General features: G+C 41.7%; 1 protein-coding gene across 2 annotated transcripts in view; it reads right to left on the bottom strand.

Moving 5' to 3' along the window:
• Positions 1–14,477, bottom strand: part of Galphao (G protein alpha o subunit) — a 1,276,387-nt gene that overhangs the window by 980,588 nt on the left and 281,322 nt on the right. For both annotated transcript variants that reach the window (XM_067140187.2, XM_067140188.2), the window contains exon 2: positions 1,374–1,416. In XM_067140187.2, coding sequence (XP_066996288.1) covers positions 1,374–1,416 — 43 coding nt within the window. The remainder of the gene's footprint in view (positions 1–1,373; positions 1,417–14,477) is intronic.

Raw genomic sequence — 14,477 nt, 5'->3', positions numbered from 1 at the left:
CGCTACTATACCTCTTCTGTGACAAAACGCCATGTGTTTATAGAAGTAAACAAATACAAAAACACACTAACAAATTATTGTGACAACCTTCATGCCACAGCTAATGTTTCAACCATTATCTGTAGACCAAAACAGGTAACTGTAACTAGTCATCGCTAGACGTGTACAGCCGTGAGTGAGCAACGGGGGAGGGGGGGAAGTACAAGCTGACTTTCGCCCGGATGCACAGGTTATTTTTTTTTTGATAGTTGCTGTACGTCGCACCGACACAGATAGGTCTTATGGCGACGATGGGATAGGAAAGGCCTAGGAGTTGGAAGGAAGCGGCCGTGGCCTTAAGGTACAGCCCCAGCATTTGCCTGGTGTGAAAATGGGAAACCACGGAAAACCATCTTCAGGGATGCCGACAGTGGGGCTCGAACCCACGATCTCCCGGATGCAAGCTCACAGCCGCGCGCCTCTACGCGCACGGCCAACTCGCCCGGTACAGGTATTTCTAGCAAGGGCAAGGTTTGACAGCCATACTCTACGCTTTTGTTTACTTGTGTAGAATGGTGTGCTGATACTTTTGATCAGATAGCGTATATTGCATACCCTCTTTCCTCCTCCTTGCTGTTCTCACACCACCTACCGACTAATTAGAATCTATTAGCCATTTTCGTTTCTGCGCCATGTTCGCGAGCTGTCTTTATCGTGGGTCCAAAAAGCAAAGAGGCTTTCTGCCATGAGCAATGCTTTCATCGCTGCCCCTATGGTGGATACGCGGTGATTGTCGGTTCAGCCGAACCTTGTGAAGACGCATTTCTAGGTCTACTGAGTAATTAATCTCACAGTTTGTCTTATCTTGATACATAGACAAAACATCGGTATTTCAGACAAACATCTTGCGGCATATAACAATAGTACTAGTAATGTTCCAAAAATGATTCAAAGCTTTGTAAGGTGTGCGCAGGATTCTGATATGATGCTTTTTTGCTAGGGGCTTTACGTCGCACCGACACAGATAGGTCTTATGGCGACGATGGGATAGGAAAGGCCTAGGAGTTGGAAGGAAGCGGCCGTGGCCTTAATTAAGGTACAGCCCCAGCATTTGCCTGGTGTGAAAATGGGAAACCACCGAAAACCATTTTCAGGGCTGCCGATAGTGGGATTCGAACCTACCATCTCCCGGATGCAAGCTCACAGCCGCGCGCCTCTACGCGCACGGCCAACTCGCCTGGTTATGATGCTTTTAGAAACAGTCTAGGTGTGAATATATTGAGCCATTACACATTATGATTTAGTAGCAAATACATAGGTAAATCTTAGACAATAACCTATCCCCCAGCAATTCACATAATTCTTGCAATTTAGCAAAGTAAATAAGTACTCACTTCATTTGTTTAACTATCGTACTTTTCCCCGATTCTCCGGCACCTGTAACAGAAAGAGAAATTGCGACATTAGTTATAAGATATACAGATTTGCATTTAATATAGTCTCAAAATCAAGAAAACAATTATCAAATTACAACAGTAAAAATCAAAGGCGACCAAGCCAAGTACATTTATCACTGTGTTTCAGAACAATTTAAAGAAATAACAATAATGTTATTTGTTTTACGTCCCACTAACTACTTTTTAAGGTCTTCGGAGACGCCGAGGTGCCGGAATTTAGTCCCGCAGGAGTTCTTTTACGTGCCAGTAAATCTACCGATTTACCTTCAAATACCACCGGACTAAGCCAACAATTTAAAGAAAGAATCATACAATGAACCAGACAAAGGCCAGGGAAGAGATGATGGAAAACTGTCATCAGCTCAGTACAACCATCTTGATAATGTAGCTTATATGCGATGTCTCATGTTGGTTGTTTTAAAGGGAAAAACTACGTCATTATCAGTCCCTATAGCACAGCTGTGGAAAACGTCGTGTAGGCTAGTCCAAACTCATCAATAAGTTTTCTCTGTTCGTTCTAGCAGCAGGCTTGTTCTCTGACCAAGACTAGCAGAAGTGGATAGGTATAGCTGACGGAATGAGCTCGCACTCACCCATCGCATGGCTCTAGTCCATGCATGTGCGTAATAAATATTTGGATTTAATGTTACACGTCTTCCGTGGCATTGAGATGGCAAAGGAATATGCCGTAACATTAATTAAATTGTGTATATGAAACCAGGATCATCAACGGTGGGGTTTGACCCATCTTCCGAATGCAATATTACAACTCCTCGATACGTATCGCGATGCCAACTTGCCACCGCTACGTTTTGCCTGGAGTGCCTGGGAGTATTTCGTTGTTGCTTTAACGTCAGTAAAAAAAAAAAAAAAAAAAAAACACCCGTTAAATATCAATCGGATTCTTTTTCACGCCTTATGAAACGACAATATCGGAGCTTGACTGTGCCACGATGCAAGTTGACTAGTACGTTCCGACGCTGAGGCAGGAAGTGTCGTTGACAATGGAACACACTCCGCGTAGAGTATGTCACTTTCGCATTCATACACGACCCATTTCGTTATAAAGAGTTCTATGTGCCTGTATATTTATGGAAATTATTGATTTATAGTTATGTGTCGTGAATGTAATAACAAGACGTAAACACTCAATGCATAAATTTCTTGTTAGTCCAAATAATTTGTGTTTACACAAATAAAAACTGCATACACTCCAAAACTTCAAGTCACTTTGATATTCATACACTAGTATAGATGGCGTTATCCGACAATAATGAACGGGGCATAGGCCTACGTAAGTAGGTGTGGTGAGAGGAGAAGTGTTGCTGGTTGTGTTCCTTCTTAGACCTGTGAGAGTGCTGGTAGAAATGGGCAAGGGTAAAGAGCTTGGGTATGAGCTGAAACAGACAATTGTCAATCTAGCACTTATAAGGTACACCATAAGAAAAATAGGAGTCGTGGTGAAGAAAAGTCATGCCACTGTTCAATATGTCATGAATAAGTTTAAGAACGAAGGGTCGGTGAAGAATGTGCCAAGAAAACCCAAACAAAAGAAGCTAAACCTACGAGCAGAAAGACTTGTGAGGCAAGTGAAATCCAACCCTCTCATAAGTACTCCAAAGCTGTGTGCAGTGCTGGAAGCTGCTACTGGGAAGAAAATATGTACTCAGACGGTCCTGCGAGTTTCACATCGACACGGTTACCATGGCCGTGTACCGAGGAAGAGGCCCTATGTTAATAAGAAGAACCATGATGCAAGACTGCTCTTTGCGAAAGAACACGTAAACAAGGGCCAGGAGTTTTGGAATCATGTCTGGTTCGATGAAACTAAAATCGACCTCCTTGGTTCCGATGGTGCCCGCAGGGTGTGGAGAAAGACCAATAAGGACAACGATGTGGCCAATACAATTCCCACAGTGAAACACGGAGGTGGATCGGTTATGATGTGGGGGTGTATGTCGGCACAAGGTGTAGGGAATATTCAGTTTATTGAAGGCACGATGGACAAAGTATTGTACAATAATATTTCGAAAAGCAATATTAAACAAAATGCTGAAAAATTGGGGATGCTACCGACCTACATGTTTCAACAGCAAGACGACCCCGAACATACCACTGCCCTGAACAAGGAGTGGTTAATTTGCAACATTCCAAAACAAAAACACCTCCCCAGTCTTCTGACTTAAAACCTATTTATCATTTATGGGTGTTCTTGAAGTCTAGGGTTCACAGTAGAAAGGTTTCATCCAAAGATGAGTTAAACGAGTGGTGACCCAAGAATGGTACAGTATCAGCCATGAAATGTGTGCGAGGCTTGTAAATTCCATGCAGAGTAGGTGTCAAGCTGTCATTAAAGCCACGGGTTACTCCACAAAGTACTAGGATTGGTGCTATGGTTCATTTCATTCATTTGTTTAGTTGAAGAACTTGCATCTGTATGAATAACAATGTGACGTAGGAAAAGGTCATGTTTTGTTATATGCTCCAGTATTTTTTTACTATATGTTGTAATTATTATTTTTATGGTATTGTAAAGAAATCTACCCGAAATAAATTTCTTAAAAGACAATTACTGCAACATCCGTTTGAATGTCCAAAATACTCTTTTCACAATAAGAAATTGTATGAATAAGAAAGTGACATACTGTATTTCAAGATTACGCATCCAACGTGGTTAACATCCTTGCAGCAGAGCATTAGTAAACGTTCTAGTTGCACGTTGTATGTTCGTAAACGGAACAGGGCCGGGCTGAGTGGCTCAGACGGTTGAGGCAGGTTCGATCCTGACTCAGTCCGGTGATATTTGAAGGTGCTCAAATATGTCAGCCTCGTGTCGGTAGATTTACTGGCACGTAAAAGAACTCCTGCGGGACAAAATTCCGGCACCTCGGCGTCCCCGAAAACCGTATAAAAGTTGTTAGTGGGACGTAAAGCAAGTAGCATTATTAAATGGAACAGGGGTATTATTGGTGGATACAATGTTAGTGTATGGGTAAAGTCGAAGAAATTGATATTCGTTTCTGAGGCTACATGTGTGACATAATTTACTCAATATAACTTGATAACAGGGATGATCCTGTGGGGAAAAGTTAGACGTCATACCAGGTGTATGTATAAGTCTTTTTCGGTTTCATTAAGAGATTGCGCCAGCGAACAGTACGCAGCGTATGAATTTGACACATAGTCCTACGTCAGTTTGTTCATCTGACATTAACCTACCAACACACACAAGTTGAGTCCGCCAAACACTAGCGTATGTGTTGTATCGTTCAGTGATCATGTCGACGTTTGTGCCTGAAAAATAACATTTGCGGCACGCATTGCTTTTCTTATTTAATCAAAAGGAAAAGGCTGTGGAAAGTCATCATTTGTTGATAGAAATATATGGTGAACACGTTCCATTGATTAAAATATGTGAGACAAGGTTTCAACAATTTAAACGTGGTGTGAAAGACAGTGCGCGCTCTGATAGACCACAAAATTGCGAAGACGAGCAATGAACACTTGAAGCCCGGCGAAACCGTTAATGAGCAACGCTATCGCCGACAAATTATTAATTTAAAAAGTCACGCATTGATTGAAAGACGACTAGAATGGGCCAGAAGATATGGCAAAGTGATTTTGTTACACGATAATGCGCCCTCTCACACAGAAAAACCACTGAAAGACACCTTGAAATCGCTTGGATGGGACATCCTTCCGCACCTGCCGTACACTCTCGACCTGGCGCCATCTGACTATCACCTCTTCGCATCAATGGGGCACGCGCTCGCAGAGCAGCTCTTCAGCAATTTCAAGGAAGTTGTAAAATGGCTCGACGAATGGTTTGTCGCAAAACACAAGCAGTTTTCCGGTATGGTATTCATAACTTACCTGAAAGATGGGCGAAGTGTGTAGAAGCCGATGGCCAATATTTTGAATAAACAAAACAAGAATTTCCATTGAAAATTACAAGTTTCCTTTACCACAAAAACTGGCAAAAACTTGTGCATACACCTGGTACCCTTCATACTGTCGGGGCTGGAAGGCGGCGTTATAAGGCGTATAGTGCTTTTGCAGCACAAGAGGGTGGGTATTCTGAACGAAATTTGTAAACAAATTGGCACCGCACTGTAACGACATTACATTATATATTTACGTTTTTTTCTTAATTCCATTATTCGATGCTTTCTCCTATTAAGAAAATAGTTTTCCTTCACAGAAAAAGCAGAGAGGTTACCAACATATCGGGAGTTTGGACTGAAAAACCTTCTCAGAAACCCTTGTTAATTTAGGGCACCCAACTTACTAAGCTGAAGCATGCTATACAGCAAAGACAGACACAGTTCGGCTCAATGAGCAGCGCTCCAGCCCAGGCAGGTAAAGGCGCAGTGTACAGCCTAGGAGCTGCTTGCATGGCTCGCAGTGACAAGTAGGAAAGGGGCGCGTATCAAAACAGCTATGAGCTTGTATTCGGGAGATAGTGGATTCGAACCCAGACTGTCGGCAGCACTGAAGAGTGTATTTCGTGGTTTCCTATTTTCACACCAAGCAAATTAAGGCCACGGTCACTTCCTTCCCATCCCTAGCCCTTTCCTATTTCATCGTCACCATAAGACGTAAAGCAAACAGCAGAAAAAATTGTCAAACTCTTAACAGTTTTAGTTTGCCTGATGTCTCGTTCTGTTCAGTGTATCAGATTATGGTGAGGAAACAAAATAAGTTACTTTCTGTAAAGTAAGTTACTTGTACATACAAACGCCATGTGATAAGTAAATACGTTTAATTATATTTATTTCATTATATTGTGCGTAGGAAACAGAATTACTTATTTTGACATGTGATAACCAAATACTTCTTTGATTACTACCTGTAGTCATGGAAATACTGTGGGCCAGCATAAAGTTTTTTTTTTTTTAAATAAGGAATACAGCACCAACGATGAACGACGAACGAACTGTACGATTGTACTGCGTAAACGCAATATACTGAGCCAGGTGCAATGCTGTGGCTTTTCCTGCGCCTTTACTCCGTATTTCACAGCACGAACCATTAAGAAGCGAGCTGCTCTCGGGCTCTGCCCGCGCTCATGCCGCTAGCACCAAAAGCGAGGCTCTCTCATTGCCCATCTATGTCGTACAGAACAGCACTAGAGAGAGAAAGGAATACATGTGTTTCCAGATGTAATCATCACTGGACTTTCACTGGAACTACACCAAACAGTTCCCAGCATAAACTTTCCTGAGCTGACGACAGTTGAACAAAATCTGTTACTATCAAACAAGTACAAACATCTCTACTGACTGAGAGGACGCCATCACGTAAGTAACATTATTTGAACGCTTCAGATTTCTCTGGGAGACCGCTGCCCAACTGAGTGGAGGAATTCCAAGGAAGTCAGAGCTCGAAAATCAAGGACCTGCTGGCAAAAATGGCCAAGAGAGATATTACCATAACATCACGATCAGCCGCATCACATGATTCCTTGATGTCACCCAAACGGACTAAGCCATCCCGTGAACACAGTATCAGTACGAATCATCTTAGTCAGTGTTGATAATTTTTCATCTCTGCGAATACAGGATGAAATTCCGACAGGAATTTGTTAAAAATGACAAACTTGTCTAAGCGATAGTAATATGTGGCCAAATGCTAAAACATTTATACTCTCACGTGAACCACTAAGCTTCAACAGGCCACGATATAACAAAAGATGTGTCGGGAAATGTGCACTTGCCATCTTTTAGTTCACTTTTTTGATACTGACGTGGAGAGCATCAACGAAGTTCAACGGGCGGATTGTTATTGAAGCACAAGCCAAGTCAGAGAAAAATTGGAGATAGGAGTCAGTTAATAATAATAGTTTATGTCCCACTACTACTTTTTCCGGAGACACCGAGGTGCCAGACGTTTGTCTCACAGGAGTTCTTTTATGCACCAATAAAACTACCGACGAAAGGCTGGCGTATTTGAGCACCTTCCAACAGCGCCGGACTGAACAGGTATCGAACCAATTTGAGCTGAGAAAGCTCAAGTAGGAGATGCCGAGCGGCCTGTGTCGTGCAGGCCTATGCTGTTATACATTGCCAGGTAAGGTTAGCGGCCAGGTAGAGCAACAATATGCCAGCTGGCGAGTTCTGCTGCACGCTTCAGACATGAATAATTAGAGAGCATTCACTTGAATTGGGAACATGCATCATTTTCAAAAATATTTTTTTTGAAAAGTACACCAATGAAATAGTACGTAAACGTATTACATTGTGGTATGTTGCATTGTTTTCTACCATTAAAAAAATATTTAATAGTGCCTTTCCGCAAGGCGAGTGAAACGGCCTCTGACGTAAGCGGCGCGCTGTGACGTCACGATCCAGTACCGCATGGAGCTCTACCAGCCGTTGCTAAAAGCCGATTGTTTATTATTCATGATCGCGAATAACTTCGAAATGACAGAAGAAACGTTCAAAACAGCAGTCAGACAATCTATCATGTGTAGATGTCATCATTCTTGAAAAATGTGACTTTTGTGGCCGCAGAAATTCGCGGATAACAAGCAAGTTTGTAAGTGGCGTCTTTTATATACGTGCAATGTACTGTAACCCATAGTATTAGGATAACAACGAACCTGGATAGATATCACATCACTTTCAACATTTCCTTGTAGACTGATTCCCCTATTAAAGAATAACATTACATTTTCGGGCTTTCAGCATTAGCAAAGTAAGAAATCGGATTTCAGCACTAACATAAACATATAGGTAGCATTATAGTACTAGTCCGCTTCTGTGGTGTAGTGGTTAATGTGTGCCACTCCCGGAGGCCCGGTTTCGATTCCCGGCTCTGCCATGAAAGTTGAAAACAAATAGTACGAGGGCTGGAACGGGCTCTACTCAGCCTCGGGAGGTCAACTGAATAGAACGGTTTCGAATCCCACCTCAGCCATCCTCGAAGTGGTTTTTCGTATTTTCCTACTTCTCCTCCAGGCACCTAAGGCCACGGCCGTTTCCTTCCCTCTTCCTTGTCTATCCCTTCCGATCCTCCCATCCTCCAACAAGGCCCCTGTTGAGCATAACAGGTGAGGCCGCCTGGGCGAGGTAATGGCCCTCCTCATCAGTTTCATCACCATACTCAATGTCTCACGTTCCAGGACACTGCCCTTGAAGTGGTAGATGTGAAATCCCTCGCTGAGTCCGAGAGAAAACCAACCCTGAAGGATAAACTGATTAAGAAAGAAAGAAAGAAGGAAAGAAAGAAAGATCATAGAACTATAGGGCTATAATCTATCATTCCCCCCCCCAAAAAAAATATTTATGGTTGGGACAACTGGCCTACGCACTTCCGGGGCCCATGAAAGAGAATTAAATATCTTTGTGGAGGGAAAAAATTAAACATGATAAAGATAAATATGACTTCATCTAGTTTTCACCCCAACTTGGCAGGTTCGATCCTGGTTCAGTCCGGTGGTAGTTGAAGGTGCTCAAATACGTCAGCCTCGTGTCGGTAGATTTACTGGCACGTAAAAGAACTCCTGCAGGACTAAATTCCTGCACATCGGCGTCTCCCAAAAATCGTAGAAGTAGTTAGCGGGGCGTGAAGACAATAACATTAATTTCATTTGGCTTTTAACAAGCTGGGCATATCAGGAAAGAAAAGTGTCCTGGTGACATTTTAGTCACTCATTACAGGAATGTCTTTGGGTGCTGTGACTTTTACTTTTTTCTTTCTTTTTTTCTTCTTTTTTTGCTGTTTGCTTTACGTCACACCGTCACATATAGGTCTTATGGCGACGATGGGACAGGAAAGGCCTAGGAATGGGAACAAAGCGGCCGTGGCCTTAGGTACAGCCTCAGCATTTGCCTGGTGTGAAAATGGGAAACCACGCAAAACCATCTTCAGGGCTGCCGGCAGTGGGGTTCAAAACCCACTATCTCCCGGATGCGAGCTCACAGCTGCGCGCTCCTAACCGCACGGCCAACTCGCGCGGTATTTTTACCCTTCGGTTTATTGACTTGGCTTGTATAACCTAAAACTTTGGCTAAGTAGGATAATATTTTAAACACCTACATCACTATTTTCACCTGTGTGCAATTATGTTATTTATTTCATTAATATTATGATAATTATTATAATTGAGCATTGTTAACTTATAAGACCCCAACAGACAAGCATTGGTTTTGTGTAGAGTTATACATTTGTTAAATTCACGTTGTTTCCTTTCATGGTGTACACGCCTATTCTTTGTTACATTATAGAGTATTTAGATATAGCCTAAATTTCTTTACCAATTAACCTCTTCAATAAAGACATACATAACTGTCCCATGCCAAGATATATTGGTAGAATTAGAGCTGTCAAAATGGTTCATAACCCCTTTCATTTATTATCTTGACATGGATCACCCAAAACATAGGTTAGGTTTGGAGAATACTTTAATAATCAGCATTATTTAATGCACTGTTTATTACTTTCATATTCCAAGATGTAATTGAAGCATTTAAATAAAGCATCATACATTAAAATTTAAAGTTTTACCACTAGAACAGCTGACATGGAAAAGTGATTTGAAAATTCAAACAAATTCATCTTACGTTAAAATCTTCAAAAAAATAAACTGTAGACTTTTCCGATATATCACCAGCATTTCTCCGGCTCGCCAAAGTCCATTTCTCCCTAGTTTTAGCGTCTTTGGAACATTTATAAACAATTTGTTTGGTATGGTATGCGATGTGCTATTGCACATCGGAACTCTACACCATTTATAAGTTTTCTGCCTCACTGTCTGCGCAGGATTCATTTTAAGTCTAAAATATACCACTCAGATTATTATCCAATGTATAGACCTCGAATTTAACCATACCAGACACTAACATAAAGTAGAAATACGCGAAGTGTATCCTGCTTCTCACAGCACACTATGTGTTATTTCGTCTGCTAATTCAGTCAACCTGTACGATGACGTCAGACCAATGAGATCGCGTACTTGCGTGACGTGACATTTTCGTAGATTTTTATCATGTTTGGAGTTATTATTTGTACATTCTGATCACATTTATGAATTCTGCATGAAATTTTGAATCAGATTAGCATATTTTTACTTAAAACCCCGGATCATGCATGTTCCCTATTAAGGAGACAGGAAAACATGGAGATCTCGTCCAAAACCAGTCACACCTCCAGTTCAAATTCCGTACGTAGTCACAGAGACTTGAGACAGGGATCTAGTGGTGAAATCGCAAACTATACGTACAATCAATATCAGTCATCAATGATCTGCATTTAGGGCAGTCAACAAGTGGCAAATTTCCTATCAATTAAAAATATTTAAACTCCCTAGGCCTTTTCAATCGTGAAATCACCACATGAAATTCCCTTCTGGGAACTTCAATTTTTTCCAATCAATTGTTTACCTAGCTTTTTCTGAAACGTTTTCAAGAAACTTTGATATATATCGAACATTTTCCTTGATATTTTTAATGTTGAAAACAGTTCTTAGCAAACAAAGTACGGGTCCCCATACTACGAAAAACGTAAAAGTAAGCAATGTCCTTAATTGTGCTGAAAGTTGAAAGGGCCTGGAAAGATTGAGAAATGCGAGACTTGCATAGCTCTATGAAACTAAAAAATAATAATTCGAAAATAACTTTCGGCCTAAATTCAGTTCCGTAAAAACAACCTAAAATCGCATCTTTCTTCACTCGTATTGTTTTTTATTCAAATCCTAACCAAATTAACTTATTTACATAATTCTTTCTGTAATGTGTTCTTTGGTTCAATAATCTCAGGCGTTTTTTTATTTTTTGAAAAAGTCCACACCGAATGTACATATAAGGGCGTAAGTGAAACAATGCACTGACTCGCAGAAGCGCTCGTAGTGGCAGAAAAAGGAAAACTGCTAATATAATCGACCGGATAACGATGATTACGAAAAGGATTGCAATTTTTAGGAATAAGTAAAGAATTATTAATCATCATACTTTATTATATTTTATTTACCTAAAATTCATAGCGTATAACCCTAGGATGTTTTCAGCATTGAGTTGCTTGCCTGAAGAGCTACAACTGTGGATTTTTTCAATTCCTTACTCCTCGTCCTATAAATTATTATTATTATTATTATTATTATTATTATTATTATTATTATTATTATTATTATTATTATTATTAGGTTTTAGTTCACTTTGCTTTACTTCGCACCGACACAGATAGGTCTTATAGCGGCGATGGCAGAGGAAATTGCTGGGAGTGAAAAAGAAGCGACCGTGGCCTTAATTTGCCTGATGTGAAAATGGTAAAGAACGAAAAACCATCTTCAGGACATCCGACAAAGGGGTTCGAACCAACTATGTTCCGAATGCAAGTTGAAAGCTAAGTGACTCAAACCGTGTAGCCACTCGCTCGGTAAGCAAAGTTCTAAATGGGATGATTATGGTTAAATGAACCGACACTCCGCCCTTAGAGAATCTTGCCATAAAATTGTTGTAGGATATCTTTACACTGCTCAAGAACGCAAAAACCGACGGACACTAAATGTATGTAAAGGCACATGCAACACGTTTACGACTAAACATTTTCCAGCGTTCCTTAGATGATATTTCACTGTGTAGGAAAATGCGTTATTATTTTGAGGTTATCGACTTTGAAACATGCTGACCCAAATATCGAGGAATCAGCTTTAGAAAAACGATAGTTTTGAGAACTCGTCGTTAATGATGTATGGTGGCGCTAAAAGGTAATGGAAGTAGAGGAACTACCATGACAGCTAGCTGTAGCAAGGTTTTTCTCCTCTGGATGATCCCCTCCCCCGTCCCTCCACTCAGATAAAGAGATAACATTCCTTTTATCTCGACTTGATGCTGGAAATGGTGGCAGATTTATTGTAACTTTATCTATTGATGACTTAATGAGATCCCCCACGATCACTGGTGCCAACTTTGTGAAATACACGCAAAATGTAACTGAATTCGAAAACGAAGTGTTGGTGTTTCGTTGAGGCCCCTTGGACCACGTAGTTCCTGACTCTGGTGAGCTTTCTTCTTAGCCCAGTACTCCATCTTTGAGCTGATGTTTGCTTTCCTTTCCTGAGCCCACATTACTCCTGCTCCGCTCCATGGCTAAATGGTTAGCTGGCCTTTGGTCACAGGAGTCCCGGGTTCGATTCCCGGCAGGGTCAGCAATTTTAACCATAATTATTTAATTTCGCTGGCACGGGGGCTGGGTGTATGTGACGTCTTCATCATCATTCCATCCTCATCATGACGCGCAGGACGCCTACGGAAGTCAAATCAAAAGACCTGCATTTGGCGAGCCGAACTTGTCCTCGGACACTGTCGGCACTAAAAGCCATACGCCATTTCATTTCATTTTTACTCCCGCTCCAGGACGCCATGTTTTAGCCGGCAGTGACTGGAGAGTGTCGGATGTTCTGGTCAACATTCCAAATTATCCCCGTTGAATATATCTTTGGGGTCAATTAAAAAAAAATCTAGGTCTTTCCGAACGAGTTTCGTCCATTTAGCATTGCACCCTTCCTTCTAGAAAGGTTGTTGAATATTCTTGAGGTCAGTCTCTTGTTGTCCATTCTGATTATGTGACCGCAGAAGACGGACAAAACTCTTCTTTCTCATGGCTGAAGTTATGATCTATAAATGTTGGTAAAGTCTATTATGCCTGATTCTGCATTCACCTCCCTCTCAATGGGGCCCATGATTTTTCTCAGAATGTTTCGTTCTTTCAGATCCAAATTCCTGAGTTGTCCCTGTTTGGCATTGTTCAAGCATTCTGAGGCATACAGTACCGAAGGTCTTACTACGGTTTCATAGTGTCTAAGTTTGAGGCGAAGGGAAAGGTATTTTGACGCTTACAGAAATGGACAGCTATCTCCAGTTTGGTACACCTGGATTTCATGGCTACATCCTCACTAACGTACGAGGTTATCCATTCTCCGAGATATTTGTAGGAGTTGGTCTTCTTTACTGCGGTATCCCCGTGTGGGATTGAGTTGGGTGCATCTCTGATAATGGTCATGAGCTCCGTTTTGTTAGTGGCAATCCTCAACCCTAACGGACAGCAGGTTATTTAACTGCTTTATTACCGGGCGAGTTGGCCGTGCGCGTAGAGGCGCGCGGCTGTGAGCTTGCATCCGGGAGATAGTAGGTTCGAATCCCACTATCGGCAGCCCTGAAGATGGTTTTCCGTGGTTTCCCATTTTCACACCAGGCAAATGCTGGGGCTGTACCTTAATTAAGGCCACGGCCGCTTCCTTCCTTCTCCTAGGCCTTTCCTATCCCATCGTCGCCATAAGACCTATCTGTGTCGGTGCGACGTAAAGCCCCTAGCAAAAAAAAAAAAAATGAACTGCTTTACTGGTGTCGGTGGTTTTAAACGGTGTTTTCCTCCATCTTGGTACGTGTGAGACATGTTAAAAGGAAACCGTGAAAATAACTCTTTAAAGAGTTTATCTGCACCAAGTAGCTTTGTCTCCTTCGATGTACTTTGTTTCTTTCTTAACAGAACGCTTCCAGCGGTGTTCGCACGTATGATTGCAGTTCTGGCAGGCAGTTTTATTATTACTAACAAATGCATCGCGACTGGGAAATATCCCGGTGGCAATGGTCTCTTACAGTAACGTGAGAATAAAATAAAGTAAAAACATAATTACCCAAACCAAGTGGCAGTGGCGGCGATTAGGAGGGAAGGGGGGCAAGGGGGGCAGTTGCCCTCACCACACTTTGTGCAGAATTGCAGCCTGAAAATGGGAATTATTAAAGAAACATTTGTATAAGTTAAACCCTGTTGCCTTTTCAGTTAATTGAAAAATGAAAACCTACAACCTGTTTTCCAGTCATTGACCGGGTCAGGGATGGAATGAATGAAGCAGATATAGACTATTAGTACGATGGGGTCGCCACTCCCAAAGTGATTTATTAATGACTGATAGATGCTATGAAATGAGAATGGAGAGTGTTGCTGGAATGAAAGATGACAGGGAAAACCGGTGTACCCGGAGAAAAACCTGTCCCGCCTCCGCTTTGTCCAGCACAAATCTCACATGGAGTGACCGGGATT

Source organism: Anabrus simplex, chromosome 2, assembly GCF_040414725.1.
Source record: "Anabrus simplex isolate iqAnaSimp1 chromosome 2, ASM4041472v1, whole genome shotgun sequence".
NCBI lineage: Eukaryota > Metazoa > Arthropoda > Insecta > Orthoptera > Tettigoniidae > Anabrus > Anabrus simplex.
Note: the sequence above shows the minus strand (reverse complement) of the source record. Positions and strands in the feature narration are given on the sequence as shown.